The 27,089-nt window shown below is 36.1% G+C and overlaps 2 protein-coding genes across 3 annotated transcripts; both read left to right on the top strand.

Moving 5' to 3' along the window:
* Nucleotides 1–748: 748 nt before the first annotated feature.
* On the top strand, nucleotides 749–6,116 carry LOC113718997 (zinc finger protein 4). 2 transcript variants are annotated; one of them, XM_027243953.2, is made up of 3 exons: nucleotides 749–1,096; nucleotides 3,017–3,139; nucleotides 5,129–6,116. In XM_027243953.2, exon 3 carries the CDS (start codon nucleotides 5,218–5,220, stop codon nucleotides 5,959–5,961), a length of 744 nt encoding a protein of 247 aa, XP_027099754.1. In that variant the 5' UTR covers nucleotides 749–1,096; nucleotides 3,017–3,139; nucleotides 5,129–5,217; the 3' UTR covers nucleotides 5,962–6,116. The 2 variants fall into 2 exon arrangements, with proteins under 2 accessions (XP_027099754.1, XP_027099753.1); XM_027243952.2 differs by having other exon boundaries at nucleotides 758–1,096; nucleotides 3,068–3,139.
* A 5,992-nt stretch (nucleotides 6,117–12,108) lies between these two features.
* Nucleotides 12,109–14,146, top strand: LOC113718994 (cytochrome P450 84A1-like). Its single transcript, XM_027243948.2, has 2 exons — nucleotides 12,109–13,080; nucleotides 13,313–14,146. Exons 1-2 carry the CDS (start codon nucleotides 12,142–12,144, stop codon nucleotides 13,937–13,939), a joined length of 1,566 nt encoding a protein of 521 aa, XP_027099749.2. The 5' UTR covers nucleotides 12,109–12,141; the 3' UTR covers nucleotides 13,940–14,146.
* The last annotated feature ends 12,943 nt before the right edge of the window (nucleotides 14,147–27,089 follow it).

Raw genomic sequence — 27,089 nt, 5'->3', positions numbered from 1 at the left:
TAATTTTTGTACATGTATCATGAATCCAACGGTAATAGTGTATGCACTGTCAGTGTATATAAAATTTACTCAAAAATTAATACTAAATTTTGAGTGTTTTTGGATGATTGAATTATTTCAAATAATATTTCGTTTATATCATAAACATATTTTTCAATCCACTTTTTTATATTTTTAATTATTTTTTATCTCACATACATTATATCATAAAAAGTAATACAATAATTATTTTAAATAATATTTCAAATAATACTTTGTCCAAACACATTATTTATTTTAACGAGTGTTCAATGAATATTTAATTATACAAATAAACAATACCCTTCATTTTTAATTTTTTATATGTGATACATGGTACTTACATTCACTGACTTGGATCTACATTATCTCTTGTACTTGGAACAGAAAATTTTTCAAGATATGAACCCATTACTGTATGCTAGAAAGAAGACTAGATGTGCTTGTCAATTCATGTAAAAGGCAGTGTGGAATGGAGGTGGGCATGGGAATTGTTATGGGTGTCCAGTCAAGTTGCTAAAAAAAGCAATTTGGTAGAAAAACCCTGAACAGAATCTAAAGACAACTTTTTAGATTTTTTTTCTTTTTTTTTTCTTTTTGGTTTTCCTTTTTTATTTTTTTTGCCTTTTTTGAGGGGGGAAGATGATCGATGAGAGAGGAAAAGCAGTACAGAGAGAGTACAGAAACAGACACCCTTTATTGTTCTAGTAGTAGCACAGCATCAGTTTTTGTGGGACTTACACAATGTATGGTGTCCTTTGCCCTTTTCTCTCTCTGTCTTGTAGTGTGCGACTGCATCAGTAGTAGTACTACAGTAGTTAAAGAAAGAACCAACAAAAATGTGTCAAGTCTGTTTTCTGCTTTTCTTCTGACTTATCTGACGTCCCACCACCTTCTCTCTCCTTCTTTCTCTCTCTCATTCATGATCTTATCTCCATCTACTGCCGTGTTTGTTATCTTTTCTTCTTCTTCTCCCCTTGTTCTCACCGTATTTGGTAAAAACTACAGAACTTGAAAGCTTTCTGCCTGTCTTGTCATCAGAGTTGCTGAAGCCTGCTGCTTTTGGCAAACTCTTGAGGTATGCAGTGTCTTACTTCCTTTTTTATGCTGCAGGCTAGATTTTGGATGTTAGTACGCTTACTTTTTGGGTAGATGATTAGTGATATATGATCTAGTTTTTTTTTTTCATGTGCCTGTTGAAATCTTTGGCTGGTTTTTGTGGGCTCTTGATTATCTGGAATTTTGTTTCTTCATAAAACAAAGGTGTATTAACACGGGATTTGGCTTTTATCACTTTTTTCTTGATATGTTCCAGTTTGATGATTTAAGTCTTCCATGTTTCTTGACATATGACCTGAAGATGTTCTGCATAACCTTATATGATGTTCTACTAAATGATGCTCTATCCAACCTTGTGTTTTCTCGTTGTCTATGTTGTTTGGTTAAACTTCAGCTCTGATGAGGATGCTTATTTGTAGTATTCATAGAATATCCTTTGCTATGGCCCCTAATTATTGAAGGGTTGGAGTCTTTTCTTTCATATGCCTAGAAGAAAATTAATATTTTCAAAATTTTAAAATACAAGAAACATATTTACTGAGTGATATATTAGATCTGAGGCTCTTTGCTTAGGCAGGCTGACCTGGTGTTTATATTGGGTCACATGCTACTTATTGGTGTTTCTGGATACTTTTTGTCTCCTCTGTTGGATGGTAGAACCATTATACTACTATTTGGTTAATCTGTTTGTTGCTCATAGCTATTGTCACAAGGTTGTGTTCTAGAAATAGTTCACCAGTTCCTTTGTATCTCCTGTGGTTTATTAGTTCTGGGTCAATGGAGGGACTATGATGGTTGCCCATTTTCTGTTTTGGATACCAAAAAAACTAGCATACATGGACTTACAAGTCAAAATTTTATTTGTGTGCTTGTCCCATTGTTTTTCCATCAAAATTTTCATTTTCTTCTTTTGCATTGTAATCAGAATATAAAACTTATCTAGAATTGCAAAGGCTGCAAAATATTTCCAAACTGAATTAGTAAACTTTAGAATGACATTAGAATTAGACAGAGCTGTGCTATTTAGAGTCAAATGACATGGAGGTTTTAACCTACTATTCAGTGGGCACATATATTCTTCTGAGTGAAACTCCTTTCTGATGAAAAAATTGTTAGATTAACCAAATGAAAGAAAGTTTGGGTGTATAATCTGGTGGGAAGTTTAGAGCAGTCCTGAGATATTAGGGAGCATCCATCAAAGTTTAGATGGTAAATTGTGAGCTAAAGCAAAACAGATTTTGGCTTTCAAAAAGATATTAAGTGGCCACTACCATTTTGGTTTGTTGAAGCAATTCTTGCTATCTATTTTTACTTAATCTGCTTTACTCCTTTTTATTGTGTGTCATATGAGGGTTCTTATGCCATGATAAGTGAGTTACTCTTGACTAGATATTTCTTAGCTGATGATTTAAGAGTTCTCATGTGGGCTTTGACCATGACTGACTGAGTGATTAATTGTAGTGACAATTAATCTTTACCAAAGGCGTAATTATGCAGAAAATGTACTAAAAATCCACATGGATCCTTAGTACCACAAAGGGAATCTAATCAATTTATGAATGTTTTGGTATGAAAATGAGAAGAGAAGAGCAAGCAATATACATACGTCTCTTTCTTGCACCTGGTTTTGGTAACTGCGTGATTGAAATGGATGCGTTGATTCTTAAAATCCATGATTTTTGAATAGGTTTGTCTTAACCAAGGATAAAGAAAGAAATACTTTGGAAATCTTTTTTTCATTATCGTTTCTCTCCTTCATGTTGTTGCTGTATATTAATTCGATTACCTATATACTTTGTTTCTATGGAATTTCATAATAGAAAACAGAAAGGATTTTGAATCTGGGAATGCAGGAAACACTCAGACTGGGGCTTCATTCAACATATGCTTCAATAAACCCAAACAAATTATTGCTTCCTAACATTCTATCATTTTTAAGGAACCTAATGGGGATTTGATGAATTGAATTTCGTCATGATGTTGAAATCAGGCACACAGGTGCTAGAGAAGACAGGGTGCTACATATGCTGGCTTACTATTTGGCTTTGACGTGGTCATTCAGGTATAAGCTTCATTTTGAAATTTTGAAATCCACGGTATACGGAAGCCGGTATACAGAATTAATCTCACGTCTTTTAGTTTCATGATACTAAAAATGCCATTAGTCTTCCATTTTGCGGTTTGAATGTAGTTCTGTGCTTTTCCATTGACTACAGTTCGCTCAGTGGAAGATGTTATTATTAACTAAGTGGCAAATAATTTGCAAGTAACTTGCATCTAAGAACCAGAGTGATTGACCATGTACTTTTTCTAGAACATTAAAAGCCATGCTAAAGAAGATAAGCAAGAATGATATCAGAAAGTCTTGGATACTGCTGGCTGTGTTCTGCCTGCGACATAATTGAGATGGTGACCTTGTTCCATAAAATTAATAGATAGGAACTTTGTCATAAAAAAATGTTGATATCTATCTGGCAGTTTCTTTATTGATCTTGAATTGCATTAGTTACCATCCAATGACGTTCATCCGTTTATGTTAATTTACATTGGGTCTAGAAATCTATTTCTAAGGCCTTAACTTCTTGAAAATGTATAGGTGAGAAGTAAACACTTGCTAAAAGAGAGAACTAAGACATTGATAGGAACTGGTATATGTGTAATTTGACCATCTGAACTGCTGTATCATCTTGTTTAAGTTGAAGATTTTATAGGATAGGATCATATCTACGTTACCCATCATGAAGCAGCACCCCCCCCCCCCCCCCAAAAAAAAAGCCCAAAAAAAAAAAGGGCTCGACATTGATGTTTCTTGTTCCTTGTTGTGGAAACTTGTTTAGCCATCTTATGAGGAACACTATAAGGAGAATTTTTCGTTGGCTTGTCCAATGAAGTAGCTGCATGTTCTATGACCATTTGCAGAACTATTGGCTTTATAGTACTGTAAGATAAGAAGTGTAAATAGCATATACATTCTCCTGGTAACTATTATGTGAGATAGGGGACAAGTGGTTTTCCATTTGATGTTCCTAAAGAGAATCCATTGTCCTGAAAGCTTGTTTTTCATCAGAAGAGTACAAGTGTATACGTTCAGAATGTATTGGAGTCCCCACCATGAAGATGCATTTGGGTTTTAAATGATATTTAGATGCACCTGCTGTGTTCGTAGCTGAAGTAACGAGTATTTGTGATCGCCCTCTATTCCTGCTTTTTCTATGGGAGTTAACTGTGACTCTGATGGTTACAAATGATGTATGCCTACTGATTTACATTCTTTGTGGTCTTTCAATTGAGAATTGTTTGTGTCCTACCTGGTTAAGCTTGTCTAGTTGCCCAAAGGAAATAGGATGGTTCCATCAACCAATTTAGTTTCTCGGCTTAGTGTTATGTCTCATGGAATTTAGCTGCCTCTGATTTTTTTAATTTTTTGTTAATTTTTTTAGTTTCTAATAAACATCATTTTGTTGGAAAGTCACCTTGAGTTTGTTGGGGTTTGGAGGTTTGTCATGGACCGATACCAGCTTGCATTTGGCAGATGTACTGTCTAACCTCCTTGGCTTATGTAGAAAGTCTGAATTAGGGAAGTGTGTCTAGCCTAGCCTATTTAAACCTGAATGATAACACGAGGAATGACCATTTGCGCAATCTACATTTGCTACAAAATCCTGTAAAAGTAGTTTTTGCGACCCATAGAAATGGGTAAGAAAGGTAACACTGAAGCTTACAGCCTGTCAGGAGGTTTAATGTGCTTGTACTCTTTTACCAAGCTACTAAAATTCACAATGCTTTGCAATCTGAAAATTATGAATTAACATTACTCCTTGTGTGCACCTTCTTACCTATTTATTTGGGGTTGCCGACACTGTTTTGTCCAGGAACGTCATCTCAAATTGCCTTAATCAATACAACTGCTTTTAACTCTATCACCATGTGTGTTTCCAAATAAGTTAGAGATGGTCGTCCTTGCTCCTCCTCTATGTTTCTGTTAGTGCATATATGTGTGTGCTGCTTTCGGAAATACTTTTTTGTAATAACTATGGCACAATACTTTCAGGTTCATAAACAAGAAGCATTAGTTGTGAGTGGTAACAAGATCTATTACTAGACAAGGGACTCCTTTGTACTTCAGTGCTCTACCCCAAAATGAAGGCGCCAACTATTAACCTTGAATCTGAAGAGGATTCTGAGGTGAGCAGTCAAGTTGCCTCCAACATATCCACCCAAGAAGTCTCTCCTGGTCCTTCGAAGGAGAGCATTACTTCTTCACCGTCTCTCACACACTCACTTGATCTAGAAAGGGATCCAAGGCCAGTTACTCTTGACTTGACTCTTGGCTTCAACAGCAGTGATACTGATTCAAAGGGTGTTGGTGAGAATAATGGTGAAGTATTTCCCCATCCTCCAACTCCAGGAGTGTCCAGGGTATTCTCCTGTAACTATTGTAGGCGCAAGTTCTATAGCTCGCAGGCATTAGGCGGTCATCAAAATGCACACAAGAGGGAGAGGACACTTGCAAAGAGGGCCATGCGGATGAATATGTTATCAGATCGCTATGCCAGCTTGGCATCTCTTCCCCTTCATGGATCTGCATTTCGGTCCTTGGGCATTGAAGCTCATGCTTCGGTGCACCAACCAATTATGTCATCAGATAGGCCTCTCCATGCAATAAGAGGCGGAGCAAAGTTTGAACAAGGTTATTTTGGTATGCCAGTGTATATGGAAGATGATGAAGTAGAAATGTACTGGCCTGGCAGTTTCCGACAAGTTGAAGGAGTTGCCAGCAGTCTGGCTTTGAATTCTGGGCAAAGTTCCAGCATCAATTTTGTAGCAGTGGCACCACCGCCTAGAACAGACTCATCAACACCTGATCTAAATTTGAAACTTTGACGAGTCATCTTCTCTTTTGTAATACGAAGTCATAATTATTTCTTCTGAATTCATAATTTTGTGACAATTTGCTAATGTACAGGGATTAAGTGTTAAGGGTTGAATTTGAGCTTTTTAATCCTAATTCCTCCTCAGCTTAATTATGCTGTCTCTAACAGATGCTTCAGTTCATTAATTACGTTATTCAACTTTCTGCAGTAAGAAGATTGCAAGGAATATATGCCCATTTGAATATGCAGATTTTCGGAAGTCTCGTAACTGAATGCATGAACATATGCTTAGCTGAACAGAATGATATTTTTGGTATTCTTCAGGATGTCACATCATTACCTAGTGATTGACCTTGAATTAATATGGAAAAGTTAATTACGGAATAAGGTGCAAGAAAAAGGAGAGGATTTTCATATTACATTTAAAAAAAAAGCAAAAAAGTAAGCATAAAACAAAATCTACAAGCAGAGGTCCAGAATTTCTTGTTGATCAAATTTCAAAGCATGGGAGGGCTCTAAGCTATTCTAACTCCTTTCAGGACCTTTGATACTTGACAGGGTACCTAATTTGATCTTCAGGGGGCCATGCAGATGAATCTTTTTTCCTGTAATTCATAAATCTAGCTGAATTAGTGATACCAAATGTTGAAAACTATTTAGATGTAATAGTAAAAGATGTAGCGTGGAAGGCATACTCATTTGGCTGTATGATGACTCAGTTGGCTGGGTGACTGAGGACCTTCAAGTCATCATTGCCCCAGCCTCTCTGTGATTCCTCTATTTGCAGTGCTGAATCAACAGCAGATTTTGATGAGCGATACATACCTCAATGAGTTGCAATGTGCAAATATATCCAATTGCAGATGGTATTTCAGCAAGATCCGGACATCCATTTAGCACTATTGTTTCAAGGCTAGGGAAGTTATCAGCAGAGGCAATCCACTCCTGAAGATCCATATGTGACAGTTTCAAGAACTTAAGATGCAGAAAACCACCTTCACATGTTTCCCACTTTGGTCCACTGAAGAAATTCTCTTTTACTCTGAGAACCTCCAAGTTAGGTAGCAAACCAATAATGGGCATCTCTTCCCAATTTACATGGCTGCCAAATGAGAGTCAACTTTTTCAAACTTGATGGGAACTTGTCAGGATGGTAAATGCTTACAGGCACCATACCAAAAGTCTGATATTCAAATTTCAGTGTTTCAAGCATATATAAATTTGCAAGATCGTGCAAAGAAAAAGGGTCCTCACTGTTTGATAAAGTGGCATGAAATCCCGAACTTCTAACATTTAGGAATTCTTGACAACAGATCCAGGAGAAAACCTGAAGTAGATAGCTGGGAGATTGTCTGCAAATTATGAAGCACAGGGGCTTCGGCAAATCCAAAACTAGCAAAATTGGACCATGTGGTTTCAAACTCTAACTCCTGTGACATCCTCCAACCTCTTTTCCTCAGTTCGTTGAATAAAGCCCTCAGCAATCCAAAGTCGAATCAATCTCCTCACAGAGATTTTATAGTCTTCCGGAAATGCTCCAAGGTAAAAAAAGCATGATTTCAACCTCTGAGGCAAGTGTTTATAACTTAACTCTAAAACATTCATGAACTGCTCTGTATCATATCAATGTACAAATCAATATTTTGAGCAATACACCACCCCCATTCACGCGTCTTTTCTTTCTTCGAAATCAATCCAGATACAGCCACAATTGCAAGAGGCAATCCTTTGCATTTTGCTACAATGTTCTTTCCCATTTCCATTAAGTCCTGAGGGCAGCTGCCATTAGGGAATACTTTGCGCTCAAATAGATCCTAGCTTTCATCTTGACTGAGAAATCGCAGATAATACGTGGGACTACCATTTCTAGGATTCCCAGCCACGTTTGTTATTCGACTTGTCATTAAAATTTTACTGCCATTTTCGTCATTTGGAAAGTACTTCAGATCATTCCAGACCTCCATACCGCATATATCATCAACGACAATTAAATATGTTTTGCCTTTCAAGCATTTGTATAACTTTTCTCCCATTGCCTCATCACTCATGTTACGTAGGGATTCTTTATCACGGATCAAATGAAGTAAGATTTTTTGCAACACATTACCTTTTTGTTACACTTGAGAGACAAATGCCCATGCACGAACGTGGAAGTGATAAACAATGAGTGGATGTTTGTACAGTCTTTTAGCCATGGTTGTCTTACCAATACCTGCCATTCCAACAATTGAGATAACTTTTGAGTTTTTTGTTTTGTCCTGTTAGCCTCTCGAGCTGTACCCGTGCCTCATCATCAAAACCTACAATTATTTCTTCTCCTTTGATGGAGCTACTGCTCTTCCTCTCCAAATTCTCCGACTCAAATTTTCCATCTAGTCTTCTGACATCAGGGAAGCCATCCACATAAACTTGCATAATCTCTTTCTTCATAGAGCTAATTTTTCCTGCCAAAACAACAAGCTCTGGAGATTGAAATAGTTCGCAAGCAACATTTCTCATTTTTCTGCAGAAGTGATCTACCCTTGTTTTTGCATGTACATGTGTCTAGTGCAACTCTGATGCTAATGGATTCCATCCATCCTCCTCATTTTGAGAATCAGGACAGCTACAAGGACGGAACACAAAAATTTTGCTACCATTGACATCATTTGGAAAATACTTCTTCAAATCAACCCAGATCCCAAAATCAAATCTCTGATAAATGACAATTAAATATCTCTTTCCCTTCAATAATTCATTCAACCTTTCTCCCAATTCCTGAACCTTGACACCGTAACCAGAGTCTTTATCACCAGAAACAGTACCTAAAATTTGCTCCAACAATTTTCTTTGTGGCTCATTGTGAGTTGCGACACAAGTTTCCTGCTCGCAGCTGTCATTAGGTCATAATTCCAGAATCCAATGCTGAAAAGTCGAAGTATCTTGAACATGCTACTGAAAGGCATGTATATAATATACAGGTACCTGCAGGGATGGATTGAAGATACAATTCATGCTTTGGACAAGTTAAGACCTTTAGTCTCTTATATGATACTCGTTTTCTGTGGCTCTAGAAATCACCCAGCTGAGTCCATTAAGAGCTATAAGAGTAGTTAATGCCTCAAGCTCAAGGTGACTGAACATAATAATGGTTCATTTGCTTATTAAACTCATAGTCAAAATCTTTATGTTTCTATATAAAGAACTGAATGTGCATTTTTGGTGGAGCACTCAGGTTAGCAGTACGGGAATCTAGTTCTTTCTTGTTTACTATAGAATGTATATTTAGGAGGCATAATGTGCAAATTTAATAACAAAAATTTTAGTAACCATGTTTGAGGGGGATTTGAGTAGGGTTGGTAATAGTTGGGAGAACTTGAGTTGAAGTTTGCTAAAAGCAAAATGTTTTTAAAATCAGATCAGTGGCCGGATAAACCATATGAGCTCCAGTTCACAGTTAATGGCTTCAACTGGTTCATTCTTTTTGTGGCTCCTGCTCAGCTTAGAAAAAAAGTTGGATATTGGACCTAATTCGGGCAGGGCCAAAAAAATTTACATCATATGCTTTTCACATTGACAAAATCTAATTAAACCAATCAACTAGCTAATCCATATGTATTCTATACTGCCTAGAAAAGTTGCAATATCAATAAAAGTTTGAATTTCATGACAAAAAATAAATGTAATTTACCATAATATTCATAAATCTCTCAACTCGAAATTGAAAAAGAACAATTTATCATAGAATTAGCCATCTAAATTGTAATTATCAGAATGAATTTAGATAAAAAAAAAAATCTTCTTAGTTCCTACATATAAGCACTGGTCTACATATAGTTCATGTTGAGTATTAAGTAGGTTGAGTTCAGTGCAACCTAAATTTAGCTTATATTTAAATTAGGCAAAATATTTTGATCCATGCTTAGCTTAACTCACATTGCATAAAGAATTAATCCGCTAAATTTAGAGCCGCCCGGTCAATTCAACCCAATTGACAGGCCTATCGCCATTGCCAATCCCAGTCCCACCCGTCAAAGCATCTGTTTCCCATCCGGGATTTGAAAACACTGGTTAAAAGCATAGAGAAATCAATGGCCACTGTTTAGAAATTCTTTTTTTTTTTTTTTGGTTTTTCCCCAATACAAAGACATATTGATTGGACTATTAGTCAGTATAAAATACAATATACCTCTAACTACGGAGGGATTGGTGCAATTAAGCTTCATCTACATTCTCAAATTATTTCTTGATGCTTTGATTTCAAATCTTCGACACGTGCAATATTTTCATTTTTAGGATTGGTCCTAATTTGCTCCATCTCTCTTTTTCTTTTTTTGTCAAAAAAAAGGTACTTTATAAAAGTAAAAATTGGTAGGATTTTTTTTTTCTCAAAAAAGCGTAGTAGAAGGGTATTTTTGTCTCTTAGGAAGTTAATTAATACAAAATAAAGATTAGGATTAGAGTATATCTTAGAGGGATAAATTGTAATTGACCCTCAATAGGTGTATGTGACTGTGAGGTTGAAACTCACAGCACCTGTGATCTAAGAATTATCCTTCCAATAGGCCAATACATTAGAGCAAAAAAGAGAAAAGCCAATACATTAGACAAAGATTTCTTTTCCCAAATAGCACATCACTCAAGCACTAATATAATCTATATTTCATTGCAATTTTAAGTGTTTTTTTTTTTTTGGGGTAGAAAATGCATTTGTCACTATCATACAATGGTTCTGATGGCTGTGGAGGAGAGTGATCATAGACCTCATAAGTTTCAGTTCGAACCAGTTTACCCTAGGTGTAAATGGGCGCAGGAATGGTATAAATAATTTAAGTAGGGCATAAACTGCTAGGGCGGGCAAACACTTGAGTAGATCTAGTTTATGTAAACTCTGTGATCCAAATTTTGTCACACCACCTCACCTCACCAATTTAAGAATTGATCGTGAGACAAAATTTAGCCATGCGGTCTATACAAGCAGATCTGCCCAAGTTTTGCTAACTAGTAGTACTGTGGTGTAAAGAAAAGAACCATCATACCTTGACTGGTCTGAAATGGAACTTGTGATGCCGTGATACAGAGAAGAGGACCACACACGCAATCTTTAGACAGAATTCGCACATCCCAAACCAGATTAAATGCCATCAAGAGCGTAATATATGGAGTAGAACAATAATTTTTCCAAAAAAAAAAAAAAAAGATATTTATCACCAGTATTTTACCCGTGTGGCAAATCCAATTTAGAAAATGATTTTTTTTTGATTTAGGAATAATTGAATATAGGAAAAGGTTTTAGCTTCATTAAGTTTCCTCATTCACATGAGGAAAATTTTTTTTCAGTTTCTATATGTTTACTTATTCACAAAAGAGAAGTGACTGTAAAGGTAGATTTCTACTCCAATTTTACTTTTCTTTCGTTGCGTCTGTGCCCTCAATCATCTCTACCACACCACCTTCTTCCATAAATTCTAACGGAGATCATTTACAACGTCAATTAAAACTTTGCAAGTTTTGGCATATTATTATTTTAGAGTAAATGGAATCTAATGGGATTAATCCATGCCCATGGATGTTGCATAGCAAAACATTTCTGATGTGGTTGGCACCCTAATGATTGACAGGTATGGAGTACTGAACTTGTATGCTTAACAGTTTATCATAGTATTTTCGTGCTTGAATCCTTTGAGTTTTCGCAGAAAAGATAAGCAGAGTAGAGGAGTAAAATTCCAGTATGTTGCAAGCTCCTAATTTTCACAGTTGTTTGAATGTCCCTCCACCCAACAACTAAGAAATGCTACAACATAGGAGCACCCCCTAGACTCTGTGTAACAATTTTATGGTTAGAGTTTCCATGCATGTTTGATTATATATTTGCGATATGATCTGGTGTATCCGCACATTTGTCGTACATGTAAACTTTATTCGTGTAGATCAATTGAATAATGGATGATGAATATTATAAACGTGTAAAGAAACATGTATAGCACCTTAAAGAAATATGACAATAATTGTTGAGAAAGTTTTGATCTGGTGCAGGGATTCTTGGTTCAAATCTTCCTCTTCTCACCGTTTTTTAAATCCCACCCCATTCAAAAAAAATATTTAAAAAAACATGGCAATAATTGAACCAAAACCCAATATTCAGTGTAATCTCTAGCAACATCTACATATAAATATGCTTTGCCCTGAGGCACCCCAGACGCACACACCAATGTTCATGGAAAAGAAAATGAATCTTCTTCGTCAAATTTCAGATGCCGAAACCATGCTAATCATCGCCATTGTCACTCTAGTTTTCTTGTATTTCTTATCAAGATTCCGCCGTAAGAACCATCCACCAGGGCCAAAAGGGTTGCCTTTCATCGGCAATATGATGATAGCAAACCAGATATCTCAGATTGGACTAGCAAAGCTAGCAAACCAATATGGTGGCATCTTTCGTGTAAAACTGCCCTTTCTCAACACGGTAGTAGTCTCTAGCCCGGACCTTGCCCGACAAGTTCTTCAAGTTCAAGACAACATCTTCTCAAACCGCCCAGCCACTATTGCCATAAGTTATTTAACTTATGAACGGGCTGATATGGCCTTCGCGCAGTATGGCCCGATGTGGCGTCAAATGAGAAAACTTTGTGTCATGAAGCTTTTCAGCAGTAAAAGGGCCGCGTCTTGGGACGCTGTCAGAGATGAAGTCGATGATATGATCCGAGTTTTGGACTCAAGGGCTGGCTTACCCGTTAACCTTGGTAAATTGTTTTTCAGGCTATCTCGGAAAATTATTTATCGGGCTGCCTTTGGATCAAGAACTCCTGAACGTCAAGATGAATTCATCCAGATTTTGCAAGAGATATCTACCCTGTTGAATGCTTTCAATCTGGCTGATTTCATTCCTTGGCTCAAGTGGGCAGATCTACAAGGCTTCAACAAGAGACTTATCAGTTCTCGTGCTTCACTTGATGCATTCATTGACTCCATCACTGAGGATCATATGGAGAAAAAGAAGAACGTCAATGGTTCTTTTGATCAGGTTGAAGGTGATATGGTGGATGAGCTTCTAGCTTTTATGGGTGACGATGAGGGAAAAGTCACAGAAGCTGGTAATTTACAAAAGTCACTCAGGCTTACGAAAAACAACGTTAAAGCCCTCATCATGGTAAGATCAAGGCGTTGGTAGTAGCAATTTTTCCAATAAGAGATACTTCATATAATCAAGAAGGATAAGTTTATTTTATTTATTTTCCAAAGTATATTTTTCAATAACATTTTTTTTTTTAAAACCTAGTTTGGTTTTTCATGAGAAATAGCACATTGATAACCTCATTTTCGGGGTTAGCAAAACTATTATTACAAACTTTCCTGGCAGCATCAATGTTCATCATTTTCAGGATGCAATGTTTGGAGGGACAGAGACCGTTGGAAGTGCAATCGAATGGATAATGACCGAACTAATAAAGAATCCGAATGACCTCAAGAGGGTGCAAGAAGAGCTAGCCAATGTTGTCGGCCTGCACCGGAAAGTCCAAGAATCTGACATGAACAAACTAACCTACTTCAAGTCCTGCTTCAAAGAAGTGCTTAGACTTCACCCTCCGATCCCTCTCCTCCTTCATGAGACTATGGAGGATTCCGAGGTCGCCGGCTACCACATTCCTGCCAAATCAAGGGTGATGGTTAATGTATGGGCAATTGGACGTAACAAGGACACATGGGGGGAGGACGCAGACACATTTAAGCCGTCTAGATTTTTAAGCAATGGTGCACCTGATTATAAGGGTAGTAACTTTGAGTTTATACCCTTTGGATCTGGCCGGAGGTCTTGCCCAGGCATGCAACTCGGGCTGTTTGCTGTGGAGATGGCTGTGGCTCATCTTCTTCACTGTTTCCAGTGGGAGCTGCCTGATGGGATGAAGCCGAGTGATGTTGATACGAATGATGTGTTTGGACTCGCCGCTCCAAGAGCTAGTCGACTGGTGGCCGTGCCAACTCCACGCTTGCTTTGTCCACTAGTCTAATCGTAATATGCAATTGTTAAGGGAAACGTTAATGGCACTCTAGTATTTTTATAACTTATTCTCATTCTCTTGTTTTCGTAGCAAGAGATTATATGGTGATAAGAAGATAGCGAAAGTGCTATCATAATAAAGTGCAGTTCCATTAACAATTAGTTATTAAATGTTGGATTATAATTTATTCACAATGGAATATGGGGTTTCAATTTAGAGTGCGTTTGATAAAATTGAAATCTAAAAATTAAAAATTGAATTTATTAAGTTATTGAATTGTTAAGTACTAAATCTAATATATTTGAGTATATATCATATTCAATGATAAGAGAATAGATTACAACTTATTTTTTAGAGCAAGATTTAGCTTGAAAATTCAGTGTCACTTAATTAATTCAGATGTTAAATTTTTTGCTATCAAATGCATTTGAATATGTTAAAATCTGAATCCATTAAATTTAAGTGTTTAATTAGATTATCAAACAGAACCTTAATTTGTAATCATTTATTTTTGAAAACCAATTATATGGTATTTTTTTGGGCTTCTATACTATACAGTGTTAGTCATGACTCATGACAAAATATATCTTAGCTGAAACACACTACTAAGTCTTGAACTAAATAAAATTTATTGTTCATTATAGATCGTGGAAAATCAGTAGATGTATTTAATGATTTAATCTTTTGGTATTTCCTTACGTACATACATGGCACAGTCAGGTTGAGTCTCTTTTTAAAATAAAACAATAAAAATAATTTCTTTATGTTTCTATTTAGAGAACTGATTGTGCATTTTTTGTAGAGCACTTGGGTTAGTAGTACAGGAAACAAGTATTTTCTTGTTTACTATTGATTTAATATTTAAGAGGCACAGTGAGCAAATGTAATAACAAAGATCTTAGTAACTATATGTTATGGGGGTTTTCCGGGGGGGGGGGGGGTGATAGAGTAGGTGTGGCAGCAGTTGGGAGAGTTTGAGATTGAAGTTTACTAAAAGCAATATTTTTAAAATCAAACCGGTGGATAAACTAGATGAGCGCCGGTTCATAGTTGATTCGTTCAATTGATTCAATTGGCCGAGTTAAAGTTTAAACTTTTTTTAAAATTAGTCTTAATACTTAAAAAAAAGATAATATGGAATCATAAAAATAAAAATGAAATTAGGAAATCTTGCCATTTCGATTCCTAAACACTTTTATTAAAATCAATTTCGTTCTTCATAATTTATTTTAACCAATTTAGTGCTCAAACAAATTTCTCGCCTCCAACGTCGGACTTATATGCGATAGTACCATCATATTTTACATATTTCGCGTGGCTGTACAGGGTAATGATCATCGTAAGGAACTAAAATTTCTGCAATTAGCAAATTGTAACAGATTAGAACGATCAAATCCCGGCAGCATCTGACAACAGTAGGATCTTTCTATCAACCAAATCCCGATGAAAGGCCTCGCAATCTCAGCTGCACCCTCAGGTGACTTTCTGTCATTGATGGGAAGAATGTGGTCACGTTGGAATTGATACCTGAAATAAAGAAAGCACTTGATTGTAGCCTTCCAAGATGGTAAGGCCAGCCGGACGAGGGGCCCAGGCAGTTCACGGACTGGATGAGGCCTCAAAAATTTGTGCAGCTCAGATAACGTCTTATAACTCGATTTTCACGTTGTGTGAGATCCACAAAAATATTATTTTAGTGTTACTCGCTGTTGTTCTATTGTTACATCTTGTATAGATGATATTACACCATATACAAATGGTGTTACACCTTCCGGAGCGTTGTCAGAACAATCGTTCCAGCCCCGCGTCCAGGCCAGCAACGAGCCGTTCACATTGAATCCTTCAAATTAGTGGGAAGTCCAGTACATCACATTCCATATAGAGTGTTTGTCTCAAGGCGTGGGCTCAAAATTATGGGATTTTGGTCCTTTCCTCATTTCAGGTACATTTTTACAACAATTATTGTACGTTCTCGGTCCCTCTTTGCTATTTTCAACTAAAAATATAAAAGAATTATAGACAAAGATCAGTCAGAAAGATCATCGTGAGCAGAATTCACAAATTAGGGGCCAAATATGGCTTCAAACTTTTCAACTTTTGGAATTCACCTTTGAAAGAAATGACGGAAGAAATTAATAAAGAAGTCACCCTTGAAAGAAATCCATCCCAGGCAAGTTTGTAATTGCCATCCTTGTGATCCAGAAGAACTGCCCTCCTCTCATCCAACCAAAATTGCAAAAGTTTCATCTGTTTTGTCTGTTAATTGCATAAGTTTAGCCTCTTGTGAAAATTATGGACCTGCCTAGCCAAGCGAAATACATAAACTGTGGCGGTGCCGCTGCATAAGTCCTATATTGAAAGTAAAAGCCTTGTTCAAAAATTAAATTAGTTAAAATAAATCATGAAGAACGAAAATGGTTATAGTGAAATTGAATAGGGATCGAAATGGCAAAATTCCCAAAAACTATTGTTAAACCAATTCAATCTCCCTAGTTTTGCTTTAACCGATCTTTGATTAATTCTAATGTTTTCGGTGTTTAATATGCAGCCGAACTAGTGCCATGGCTGCGTACAATTCTTTGGACTGTTAGTCAGGGTAAAATGCATCTTTATCCCTAAAAATAGAGGGCTTGGTCCAATTCAGCCTTCTCTCACAGTCCAATAAATGCTAACAGGATGGCCGGCCCATACCCTCATAGTCCAATAAATGCTAAATAGGATAATTTCTGTAATACTGTTGTTAGCATTTATTTGTTCATTACTATATGAGTTAATATTTTTTAATTTCTGCATTCAGTCAATAATATTGCTTATACTTCAGGCCAAATTTAATTAATAAAAAAAGTTGAGGAAGGATTTGAATACTTTCAACTTAACCAGGTAGCATAAATAATTTTATTGCAAACTATTTCATCAGTGGTACATATGTGATCTTCACTATCAGGAAATGTTTCAGATAATGAAATTCCAAAAAAAAAAAAAAATTTCATCCAATCAAGTCTTATACAGAAAATCTATAAATCCTCATGCAACTTATCACGACAAAGTGACATGATGAACCATGTTGAAATGCAAAACGACCACATCCAGCTAATGCAGTAGCACAGCTGAAGTGAAATTTTAAAAAAAAAAAAAAAAAAAAAAATTCAGCAAACAAAGTTTCAGAATTGGTTGTTTATTTGGTCCCAAGGATCTTCTAGCTCCACCAGAAAATTGAGAAAACTGCAACAGATTGATCCAATATAGCAGTATTTTGATGTGATCATCAGTTACTGGACTTGAGTCAGTTCACATCCATGTATTGACCACCTTTGCTCTGTCTCCAGGGAAGTAGTTAATGCATGAACAGATTCTCAAATTAACTTCTTCACATAGAAATATTGTCTTGAAAGTGCCGGTAAATGAAGACCTTAAACTCATCATTACCCCAGTTCCTCTGTGATTCTTGAATTTGGCGGGCTGTATCAGCGACAGTGTCTGATGATCGATATACCTCAATCACCTGCAGTGTGCAACTATCTCCAAATGCAGATGGTATTCCAGTGAGAGCCAGGCATCCATTTAGAACTAATTTTTCAAGGCTAGGAAAGTCATCAGCAGTTGCAATCCATTCTTGAAGATCCATATGTGAGAATTTCAAGAACCTGAGACGTCGAAATCCACCTTCGCATGTTTCCCACTTTGGTCCATTGAAGAAGTTATCTTTTACCTTGAGAACCTCCAAGTTTGGTAGCATCCCAATAATGGACATTTCTTCCCAGTTCACATGGCTACCAACAAGTGTCAACTTTTTCAAACTTGATGGGAACTTATCAGAACTTGAAATGGTAACAGGCACCATACCATAGGTCTGATACTCAAACTTCAACTTTTCGAGCACATTCAAACCGGAAAGATCAAAGAAGTTAAATGGATCCTCCCTGCTTGATAAAGTGATATGAAATCCCAAATTTCTGACATTGGGAATGCTTGCCAGAAGAATATCTCTGCTAGGACCTAAAGGACATAGCCAGGAAACTGTTTGTAGATTATGAAGTACAAGAGGACTGGAAAAATGGAGACCTGGGTGATTATGTTCCTCGTCCGATGAGAAGCTAGGACCAGCAGAATTAGGCCAGGGGGTTTCAAATTCAAATTCTGGTGAAATCTGTAGATGTCTCAGCTTAAACATCTTCCAGATATCATCAGGTAAAGTAACTTTTCTGCCCTTCTCTACATCAACAATGAGGGTTTCCAGGTTCCGGAGTGTAGATATTACTGGTGGTAGGCAGGTCAGTGCTCCAAGGTAAAGAGCCAAGTACTTCAAACGAATTAATTCAATGACTCCCCGAGGAAAGTTGTCTTCCATTATATGCCTTAAATCCAACACTCTCACAAGTTTATACTTGAATGACACATTTGGTTTACAGGACACTGTTAAAGTAGGAGCAAATATGAGACAATCAATGGTGTTTCCTAGAAAGAAGTTGAACACAGTCAGACTCTCGCAGTTTTGGTAGTCCAAAGAGAAGTTTACAAAAGGAGACGAACAATATGTTTGATACCCATAATCTGGAAGCGCAAAATTTGTTTCTTGGGCTTTCCTGAAACAAAAGTTTCTCAACATATCATGGACAAGAAATGTCTTAATTCCATTATCTGACCTTCTCCGTGAAACTATGACTAGACTTCTGTCAACAAGATTCATTAAATATTTCTCTGCAGTATCCTCCAACTTCTTTCCCTCCAGTTGCTGAATGAAGCCCTCAGCAATCCACATCCGTACCAACTTCCTAACAGAGATTTCATAATCTTCTGGAAAAGCACCAAGATAAAGAAAGCATGACTTCAACCTTTGGGGCAAGTGCTTGTAACTCAATTCCAAAACATTCATGAATTGCTCTGCATCACTATCAATATATGAACCTATGTTTTCACCAATATGCTCCCACAACTCACGTGTCTTCTCCATCTTTGAAATCAATCCAGATACAACAACAATTGCGAGAGGCAATCCCTTGCATTTTGCTACAATATTCTTTCCCATTTCCATCAACTCCTGAGGGCAGCTTTCATTCACAAAAACTTTTCTTTCAAATAGATCCCAGCTTTCATCTTCACTTAGAAAACGGAGACAGTGAGGGGTACATTCATTTTTGGGATTCAGAGCTACATCTTTGATTCGACTTGTCATCAAAACTTTACTGCCATTTTCATCATCGGGAATATACAATTTAAGAGAGTTCCAAACACCAGCATCCCATATATCATCAATGACAATAAAAAATCTCTTCCCCTTCAAACATTTATACAACTTCACACCCATTGCCTCATCACTCATCTGGGAGAGGGACTCTTTATCATGTATCAAATGCAGCAAGAGTTTGTGGAGAATATTACCCTTTTGATACGCTTGAGACACAGAGGCCCATGCACGAACATGAAAGCAATGAACGATGAGTGGTTTTTTGTATAATCTTTTAGCCATAGTTGTCTTACCAATTCCTGCCATCCCAGCAATTAAGATAACCTCTATTTCCCGCTTTTGTCCCGTGAGTCTGTTCAGCAGTGCCAGTTCCTCATCATCAAAACCAACAACTATGTCTTGTCCTACCATGGGGCTATTGCTTTCTGTCTCTAGACTTTCAGAAACAGGATTTCCTACTGGGGCTTCTGCTGCAGGAAAGCCATTTCTAAAAGTTTGCAGAGCCTTTTTCTTGATAGAGTTTATTCTTTCTGCAAAAATAACAAGCTCTGTAGATTGGAAGATTTTGCTGGATATACGTCTGACTTTTATGCAAAAGAGGTCTTCATCCCGGTGCAACTGCAGCTTATCCAATAATGCCTTACTATACCAGGCTTCATCATCAGGCGGAAAAATTAAATAACACATATCGGATTCATTCTCAATCGGATAACGGGGAACGAAAGGGTTACAGCGATGACTGACTAGAATTTTGCTACCGTTGCCATCATCTGGGAAACACATCTTCAAATCATCCCAGATGCCAAAATAGTATAAACCATCATGGACAGAAATTGCAATCAAATATCTCTTCCCTTTTAAGTATTCGTACATCCTTTCTTTTTGCTCTTGATCATTTAATTTGTTTAATGAATTCTCACCAAAACCAAGAAAAGCCAGTATTTTGCTCTTAATTATGCTACCTCTCGCGCGAATATGTATGCTACCTCTCGCGCGAATATTTATGCTACCTCTCTTGCGAATATCAAAGTGTCCAAGGACAGTAGGATCGTGGAACACATCATTCTCGTCTCCCTCCACAAGGATATGTATCACTTCAAGTTCCTTCTGACCTCCGGTGAGTCTCTCCAGCAGTGCCCTCTTCTGTTCATCAATACTTCCAGCTGATAGAATTCGAGGAGATTTCTTGATTCCTGGTGTTTCTGTGGTAGAAGTCACATAATCAATTAAACACTGCAAAATGCTTTTCTTGATATACTCGACCTGTTCTCTCATTCTTTTGACTGAAAAAAGACGAGACAATCCCTGATCAGTCCCAAGATTCTCACTGTTTTGAGTCAGAGAACTACCATCATCAGGGTCGGTGATATCCAGAGCAGCCTCGTAATTCTCTGAGAAAGATTCCGGAATTTCCTTTAGGAAGGATATGAGGAACTTAAGATCTTCACAAACAGACATGAATGGCTCCATCTTGTCCGTGGCAATTGAATTTGAACAAGTACGGAACAGAAACTCAAGGTCCTCCAGAACAAACTCAGCAAAAATTTCAGGTCTATCCATTTTTTTTTTTTTCAGAACTTCGATCAGTCTTCAATTGATCCAGCTAGTATTAAAGCAGAATTACATGAAGCTGGGATCGTGACTATTTCGTAATGTACAGTGGCAGTATCCCATTATTTGGTAAAGGACTGGTTGACTAGGAGTCCTCCTTTTTTTGGCTCTGTTTTCATTCATTTTCCCGTCCTTTTTCAGGAGCAATGCCACATTGCTAGAGCAAAAGATGACATATACACTCCATAATTTACCAAGTAATGGTGAACGTTAAAATGAGGAGATAAATGTCAAATTAACACACAGTATAACAAGAAGGTGTTACATCTAAAGTGTAACCAAGAACTATTGTTAGTTAAGGTGTTTAGGCGGGTGAAAAATTAATTTCTTTATGTTTCTATATAAAGAACTGAAATGTGCATTTTGCGTAGAGCACTTAGGTTAGTAGTACAGGACACAAGTTTTTTCTTGTTTACTACTGATTTAATATTTAAGAGGCATAATGATCAAACTTAATAACAAAGATTTTAGTAACTATATGTTTTTGGGAAGCGGGGTGAAAGTAGATCCGAAACAGTTGGGAGAGTCTGAGATTGAGGTTTACTATAAAAGCAATGATTTTAAAATTGGACCAATAGATAGACTAAACGATCTCCAATCCATAGTTGATCTCTTCAATTGGTTCAATTAGTGGAGTCAAAGTTTAAAAGTTTTTGATTAATTTTAATGTTAAAAAAGCTAAATAATACTGACTCATATAAATTAAAAAAATTAGTGCTAAACCAGTTCAATCTCCCTAGTTTTACTGGTTCTAAACCGGTCTTTGATCGAGTTTGATTAATTTTAATTTTTTCTAGGTTTAATATATAACAAACTATTGCCATGGTCCAGTTCCACCGGCCAAGGCATCTCATTCCCATCCGATATATATATATATATTTATCTATTGTTATTATCTATACCTACTCCTATTTTTAGTCCTACTCTATCCTATACTAGGGGATGACCCAACACGACCATAGGAACCAATAGGGATTGAATCACCTTGGAACATTTTCTTGCTGGATTCATTGTACCAAATTACATGCTCTAAGTCTAGTCAGACGTGAAAGCAAAGCTTTATGCAGGCAAGAGCAATCTTCCAACCCCAGCATTAGAAAAGCATTTGTTTTCTTCTTTGCAGGAAAACTTTTGCAAGGAGCAAGCTTATGGTCTGTTTGGGTTAGAGTTTTTTTTTTAATTGAAAAATATAATGTACCGTTGCGATATATATTAAATAAAAATTTAAAAAATAAGAAAAAAATGTGTCAAAAAATAATTTTTAAAATTTTTTCTTAGAAAACTCGCAATCCAAATAGGACGTAAGCTTATACAAAATACAAATTTAAGATGAATCTCAAAAGTCAAAAACTTCAACAATATAGTAGAATTTTTAGTTTGTTTTCGTGAAAATTTGAATCCATGAAAGCTCCTTGCTGAGTAGGTCAATGGGTCTTAAAGTCTACTTTCTCCGTTCCCTCTCCTTTTTCTTCTTTCTTTTTCCATTCATCTGCATAATTAGCTCCTTAAATGTGGGTGTTGGTCGTCTCAGGCCATATCAACCTTATTTAAAGCTTTATATAATACTCCCTCCGTCCCATATATTTAGTCATGTTTGGAGATATGTGCTTTTTATATATAGTATTACTTCATCAAGAAGTTTTTTCCTTTGTTCCACTTTTGCCCTTAATCATGTAATGGTCAGAGTAAAAAGTAGAAAGCAATTCCATCATATCTGTCTTTATGTGTCATTAATGAAGGGTATTGAGGAAATTTCTGAATATAAAGTAGTTAAAAATATCAAACATCATAAATATTTTGAGATAGCCAAAAAAGAAAAGTACGACACTTTCAATGGGACGGAGGGAGTCACAACTTCTATCATTAGTTGGAATTTTGATAAAAAAGTACACTAGCAACAGTGAATTGGTACCAAAAATAAAACAAAAATTGAAAATAAATACCAAGAAATGATACATGGTAGCAAAGATATTGGAAAGCAAAAGGAAAATAATAGGCTTAAATAATTACCATAGACTTGTAACTTTCAGTCGTAGTGGAATGAAAAAAAAAAAAAAGCTATCCTAGAATCGTAATACTCTTCATCAAATTCAAATTCGTCAAAATGTACTGTAAAATTTCCTGCAATTAGCATTGAATTTCACATAGAGTTTTCAAGAAGGGCGATAATATTGGGACACTATTTGACATTTTGAGGTTCACTACTGACAATCATCAACATTGTTGAATGGTTTAGGTAACACTTTTACAGATTACAGAAGGCTAAAGAAATTTGATGTGTAAAGGACTATAATGCCATTTTTCAACAATATTAAGTTCCAAATTGAGATTGCCTAATAACCTTAAGTACCACCCTATGACATCCAAGTGCATTTTATAATTTTTTTTTTCTAATAAGGAAGAGGTGAGATTTAAGAAACGAGTAGAAGATAGGAGGATTAGAACAGAGAAGAGAACCTCTAATTTCTTGAATATCAATCTTAACATCTATGTACTTACAAAAGAAAATATTTTTGCAATGTACGTAAGGCAATGCTTATATGGCCCTATGCTGTCTGGGATAGGCCGTCGTGGTCCAAAAAAAGTTTAAGAAAATACAAAAGGTCTATTCAGTGGTGGAATTCACTGGAACCTTATTCTGATGGATATGGAACCTTAAGAAAACGGCCATGTTTGGAAGGTGAGTTTTTTGAGAGTTTGTCTAAAATTTTACTGTAGTTTATTGTAGAAATTTTTTTAAAAATTTTTTAAATGTGTAGATTTTGGATATTTTGAAATGTATAGTTTAAAAATTTTGAAAATTTTTTTGAGATTATTGTAATTAAAGTTTTTAAAAAACTTATAGCTGACAAACTTGACAAAAAACTTGGATCCAAACAAGGTCGTTATCTGTTGCTAGATATCAAGGATCGCAAATGCTAGACATCAAATATGCTGTTTCCATTACAAGGTGGGATGTGGGGTTGGGAAGATTGGTGGAGTGGCGAAATGGGAGATATGGACCAAAAAGAAAGTTGTATTTGCATAAAGGGCATGAAAGGGGATTTTATTTTTCTTTTTGGCTAGTATTTTCTGGAGTACAAATAAGTCCAGAAATGCAATTTACTTGAAATTTTGGGGTATGGGCTAAATTTACAGCGTAGTATGCGGGATACTTGGCGGTGGATCTGAAATAGCAACATCACGCTTAAAGGCTGATAGTTTAAGCCAAGCCCAATTAATGCTCTTTATTGTGAGTGATCCCATCTTAAAGGCAGAATTCTCTCGGATCACAAACCACTAAGATTTGGACTTTGAATTGCGCTTTGATGGTAAACCATGAATATACCTCATTGACATGAAATTTTTTTTTTTGAGGATAAGTGAGGATTTTGAATTCAGAATGTCTTACTTTTAATTTTTTCTATTTTATCATTCAACCCGAATCTTGTCTCCCTATCGACATTAACGTTTTGAAATCACATGTAAAGAATTTCTTAAACAAGCCATCTTTTATAACAAAATGAGTACAAATGTAAGAGAAATTATTCCATAAGTTAGAGACAATAAAATAAGTATAATAAAAAAGAATGTCCCATCAATTTCTCTTACAGCCATCAATATTTTTTTGGGTAAATGAAAAAATTTAAAAGAGGAAGAGTCTCATCCCATTCCAAGACCATCATCAAGATACTACTCATCAAAATTACTTTTTTATTTTAATTTTTTGGTTAATTGATCAAGGGAGAGCTCTTAAAGTTTTTTTGCTGTCACATTCAAAATTTGAATATTGTACTTGACAGTTAGGGGCAAGAAGGATATGAGGACAGGTGGGAGGCTTAAAAAAATCACATAATTTGTCTTCACCAAAAAAAAGTGGATTTTTCTATGTTCATTTTGAAATGTCTTAATTGATGTATATTATTTCTTGAACAATATTGCTAAGCATTTAAAATTGGCGTAATACTAAGTGCCACAAGTGTCTTAAAATTTGGGCCCTTACAAATTATTTGTAATTTACCTGCTTATTTGTGGCTTTTGGTTATGATTTTTGGCAACATGCTAACAAGAAAGTACGTATATTTCCCTTGTGGTTGAGACTATAAATGTTCTTTTATCAGCGTTGCATGAAATGTGTATTCTTTAGTAATATACTTCATGTAGTATGCGAAATATATATTCATGAATGGCATTCTATCTCTAAATATGGCTGTTAAGGTACTTATAAATTCGTGTCTTCTTGATGAACCACCATTGTTGAGGTTAAAGCAAAATTTCAACTGCAAATATCTGTATTGGTTCCAATTTAATAATCCAACTGTCCACTGTACAGTAAAAGATCATCATTTTGCTAATCGAATCCTAAAAGAACTAGAAGGAAAATCAGAATTAGAGATAAAATGGTGAATTAGTCTAATTACCTTGGCTTGTTCTTTATGTCTTGTTTTGTATTACTGCACTAAAACAGTGCTTTACTCCTAGATGTCTAGTTACCTGTTGTACCTCAACGTATTTCGGAGAAAACCAACTAACTTTGGGTTCGAGTAACATTTCATCCCTAATCACAACTCATCCACTGATTCTTCAACATCAGTCAGTTCAAACTTTCATTTGATTTTACCTAAGTTTCATTCTGATCATGGATAGATCACTCGGGTTCGGATCCACAGATAATGACAATTACCCTACAAAGACTCGGTTTCGTTACGTCTCCGGTGGATTTCCTTAATCAAACCACTGCCTTTGAGTCGCCAACTCATTCTTCAATAGATGCGAGGTCAAAGCTTTGGGCTCCTCCCACTGCTTGGGATTGTCAACTTCTGACTATTGATTAAATAGCATGAATTAGATATGATTTAGTGAAATTAAGTGACAACAGCCTAGTTTGAGAATAGAAGTACCTTTTTAAGATTTATGTTACATCATTTTTGATAAAATCCTAGGGCATTGCATGGAGTATTAAAAAATACTATTTCCGCGCAGCGAACCTGTCCACAATTAATTGCCAATTAAATGGAATTGTATGGTTACACATACCTAAAACGTATAAAGATGCCAATGCAAGTCTGAATTTCTGTTCAAAGAAAAAAGTGTAGTAGTTTAGATAATGGTTAAGAATTTCAATGACTCATGAAGGACAAGTAAACTGTTCTCATAAAAATTAATATATCAGTAAACATAAATGTGTTTTGAAAAGTGTATCATCCTTGTCACGCTAATATATCGACCATATTTCCTTTTCAAGATGTTTAGGTACCCTTCATATTTGTGCAAAGTCCAAACAAATCTAACAGGTAAATTTTGTGAGAATATACAAAAGATATCCATTTCACTAAAGACTTGGAACTAAAATTCTTTGATTCGTAGCATATTCACGAGAAAAGATTTTTTATTTTATTTGTACTATCTACCGTCCCTTGTCAACTGGTACTTCAAAGATTGCCATCCTTGTTAAGGCTGTCTTTGTTTGATAATGGCCTTAGCAACTTCTGCATTCACCCCAACCAATTTTGGGCAATCCTTCTTAAGTCCTGCATTTTGCATACCATCTAATTTTCATTGACCATTTTCACATTTTTTTTAGCAAAAATGTTTGTGCTATACACCTTTGGATAATATCAAGATGTATGTCTATCAAACAAATTGCAAGTAACTCAATTTGCTAGCTAGTTTGCACCTTGAGTTACATCTCCCTAATAATGTTAAAATTTTATAGCTTTTATTCCATGAACTCATACCATTGCATGGAAAGATTTCTTAATGTTTATTTTGTTTTGTTCAATGCACAAGGATAGTGTTTGCTATTGATAGAAAATGATATGCGTAAATCACGACAATAATTTTATTCTTAAAGTAGGATAACGTATAACTCTGAATATTAATGTGGACAACCAGTTCGACTGAGCTCGACCTTTTTCGCCAATCCTCAGGGGCTAAGCTCCTATGTATGGGCAGTTGCATGTAATAAAATAGTATGCAACATTTCACAAGCATAAAGACCCCCGAAGAAGCCATATTGTGGCGTATCATTTTCCTTATTTTTCAACGATTCTATCATTCCGTGCAACGCTTGTTTCCTGTGGTATCCAAGCAATATGTACAATCCCACTTCACCAGCTCTTCTTCTGCCTTCCGATTTACATCTAATTCAATTTGATAACCGAACTAAGAATTCTATTGCATTTTATGACTCAAAGCGCTGCAATTTGCCAAACCCTTTGCCCTGTGGAGATGGATGTGGAGTCAGCATCAATTGGCATTGCTTACAGATTTTGTAGATGGCTGGATAAAAGCTATGCCTGGCTTTGAGGAAGTCTATCCATTTAATGGAAGTATTATTCCTGATTCTAACAATATTTTTAAATGGCCATCAAGGCTTAACTT

The sequence above is a fragment of the Coffea arabica genome, chromosome 11c (genome assembly GCF_036785885.1).
Source record: "Coffea arabica cultivar ET-39 chromosome 11c, Coffea Arabica ET-39 HiFi, whole genome shotgun sequence".
NCBI lineage: Eukaryota > Viridiplantae > Streptophyta > Magnoliopsida > Gentianales > Rubiaceae > Coffea > Coffea arabica.
The sequence above is the reverse complement of the archived record's forward strand: the minus strand, read 5'-3'. Positions and strand labels throughout refer to the sequence as shown.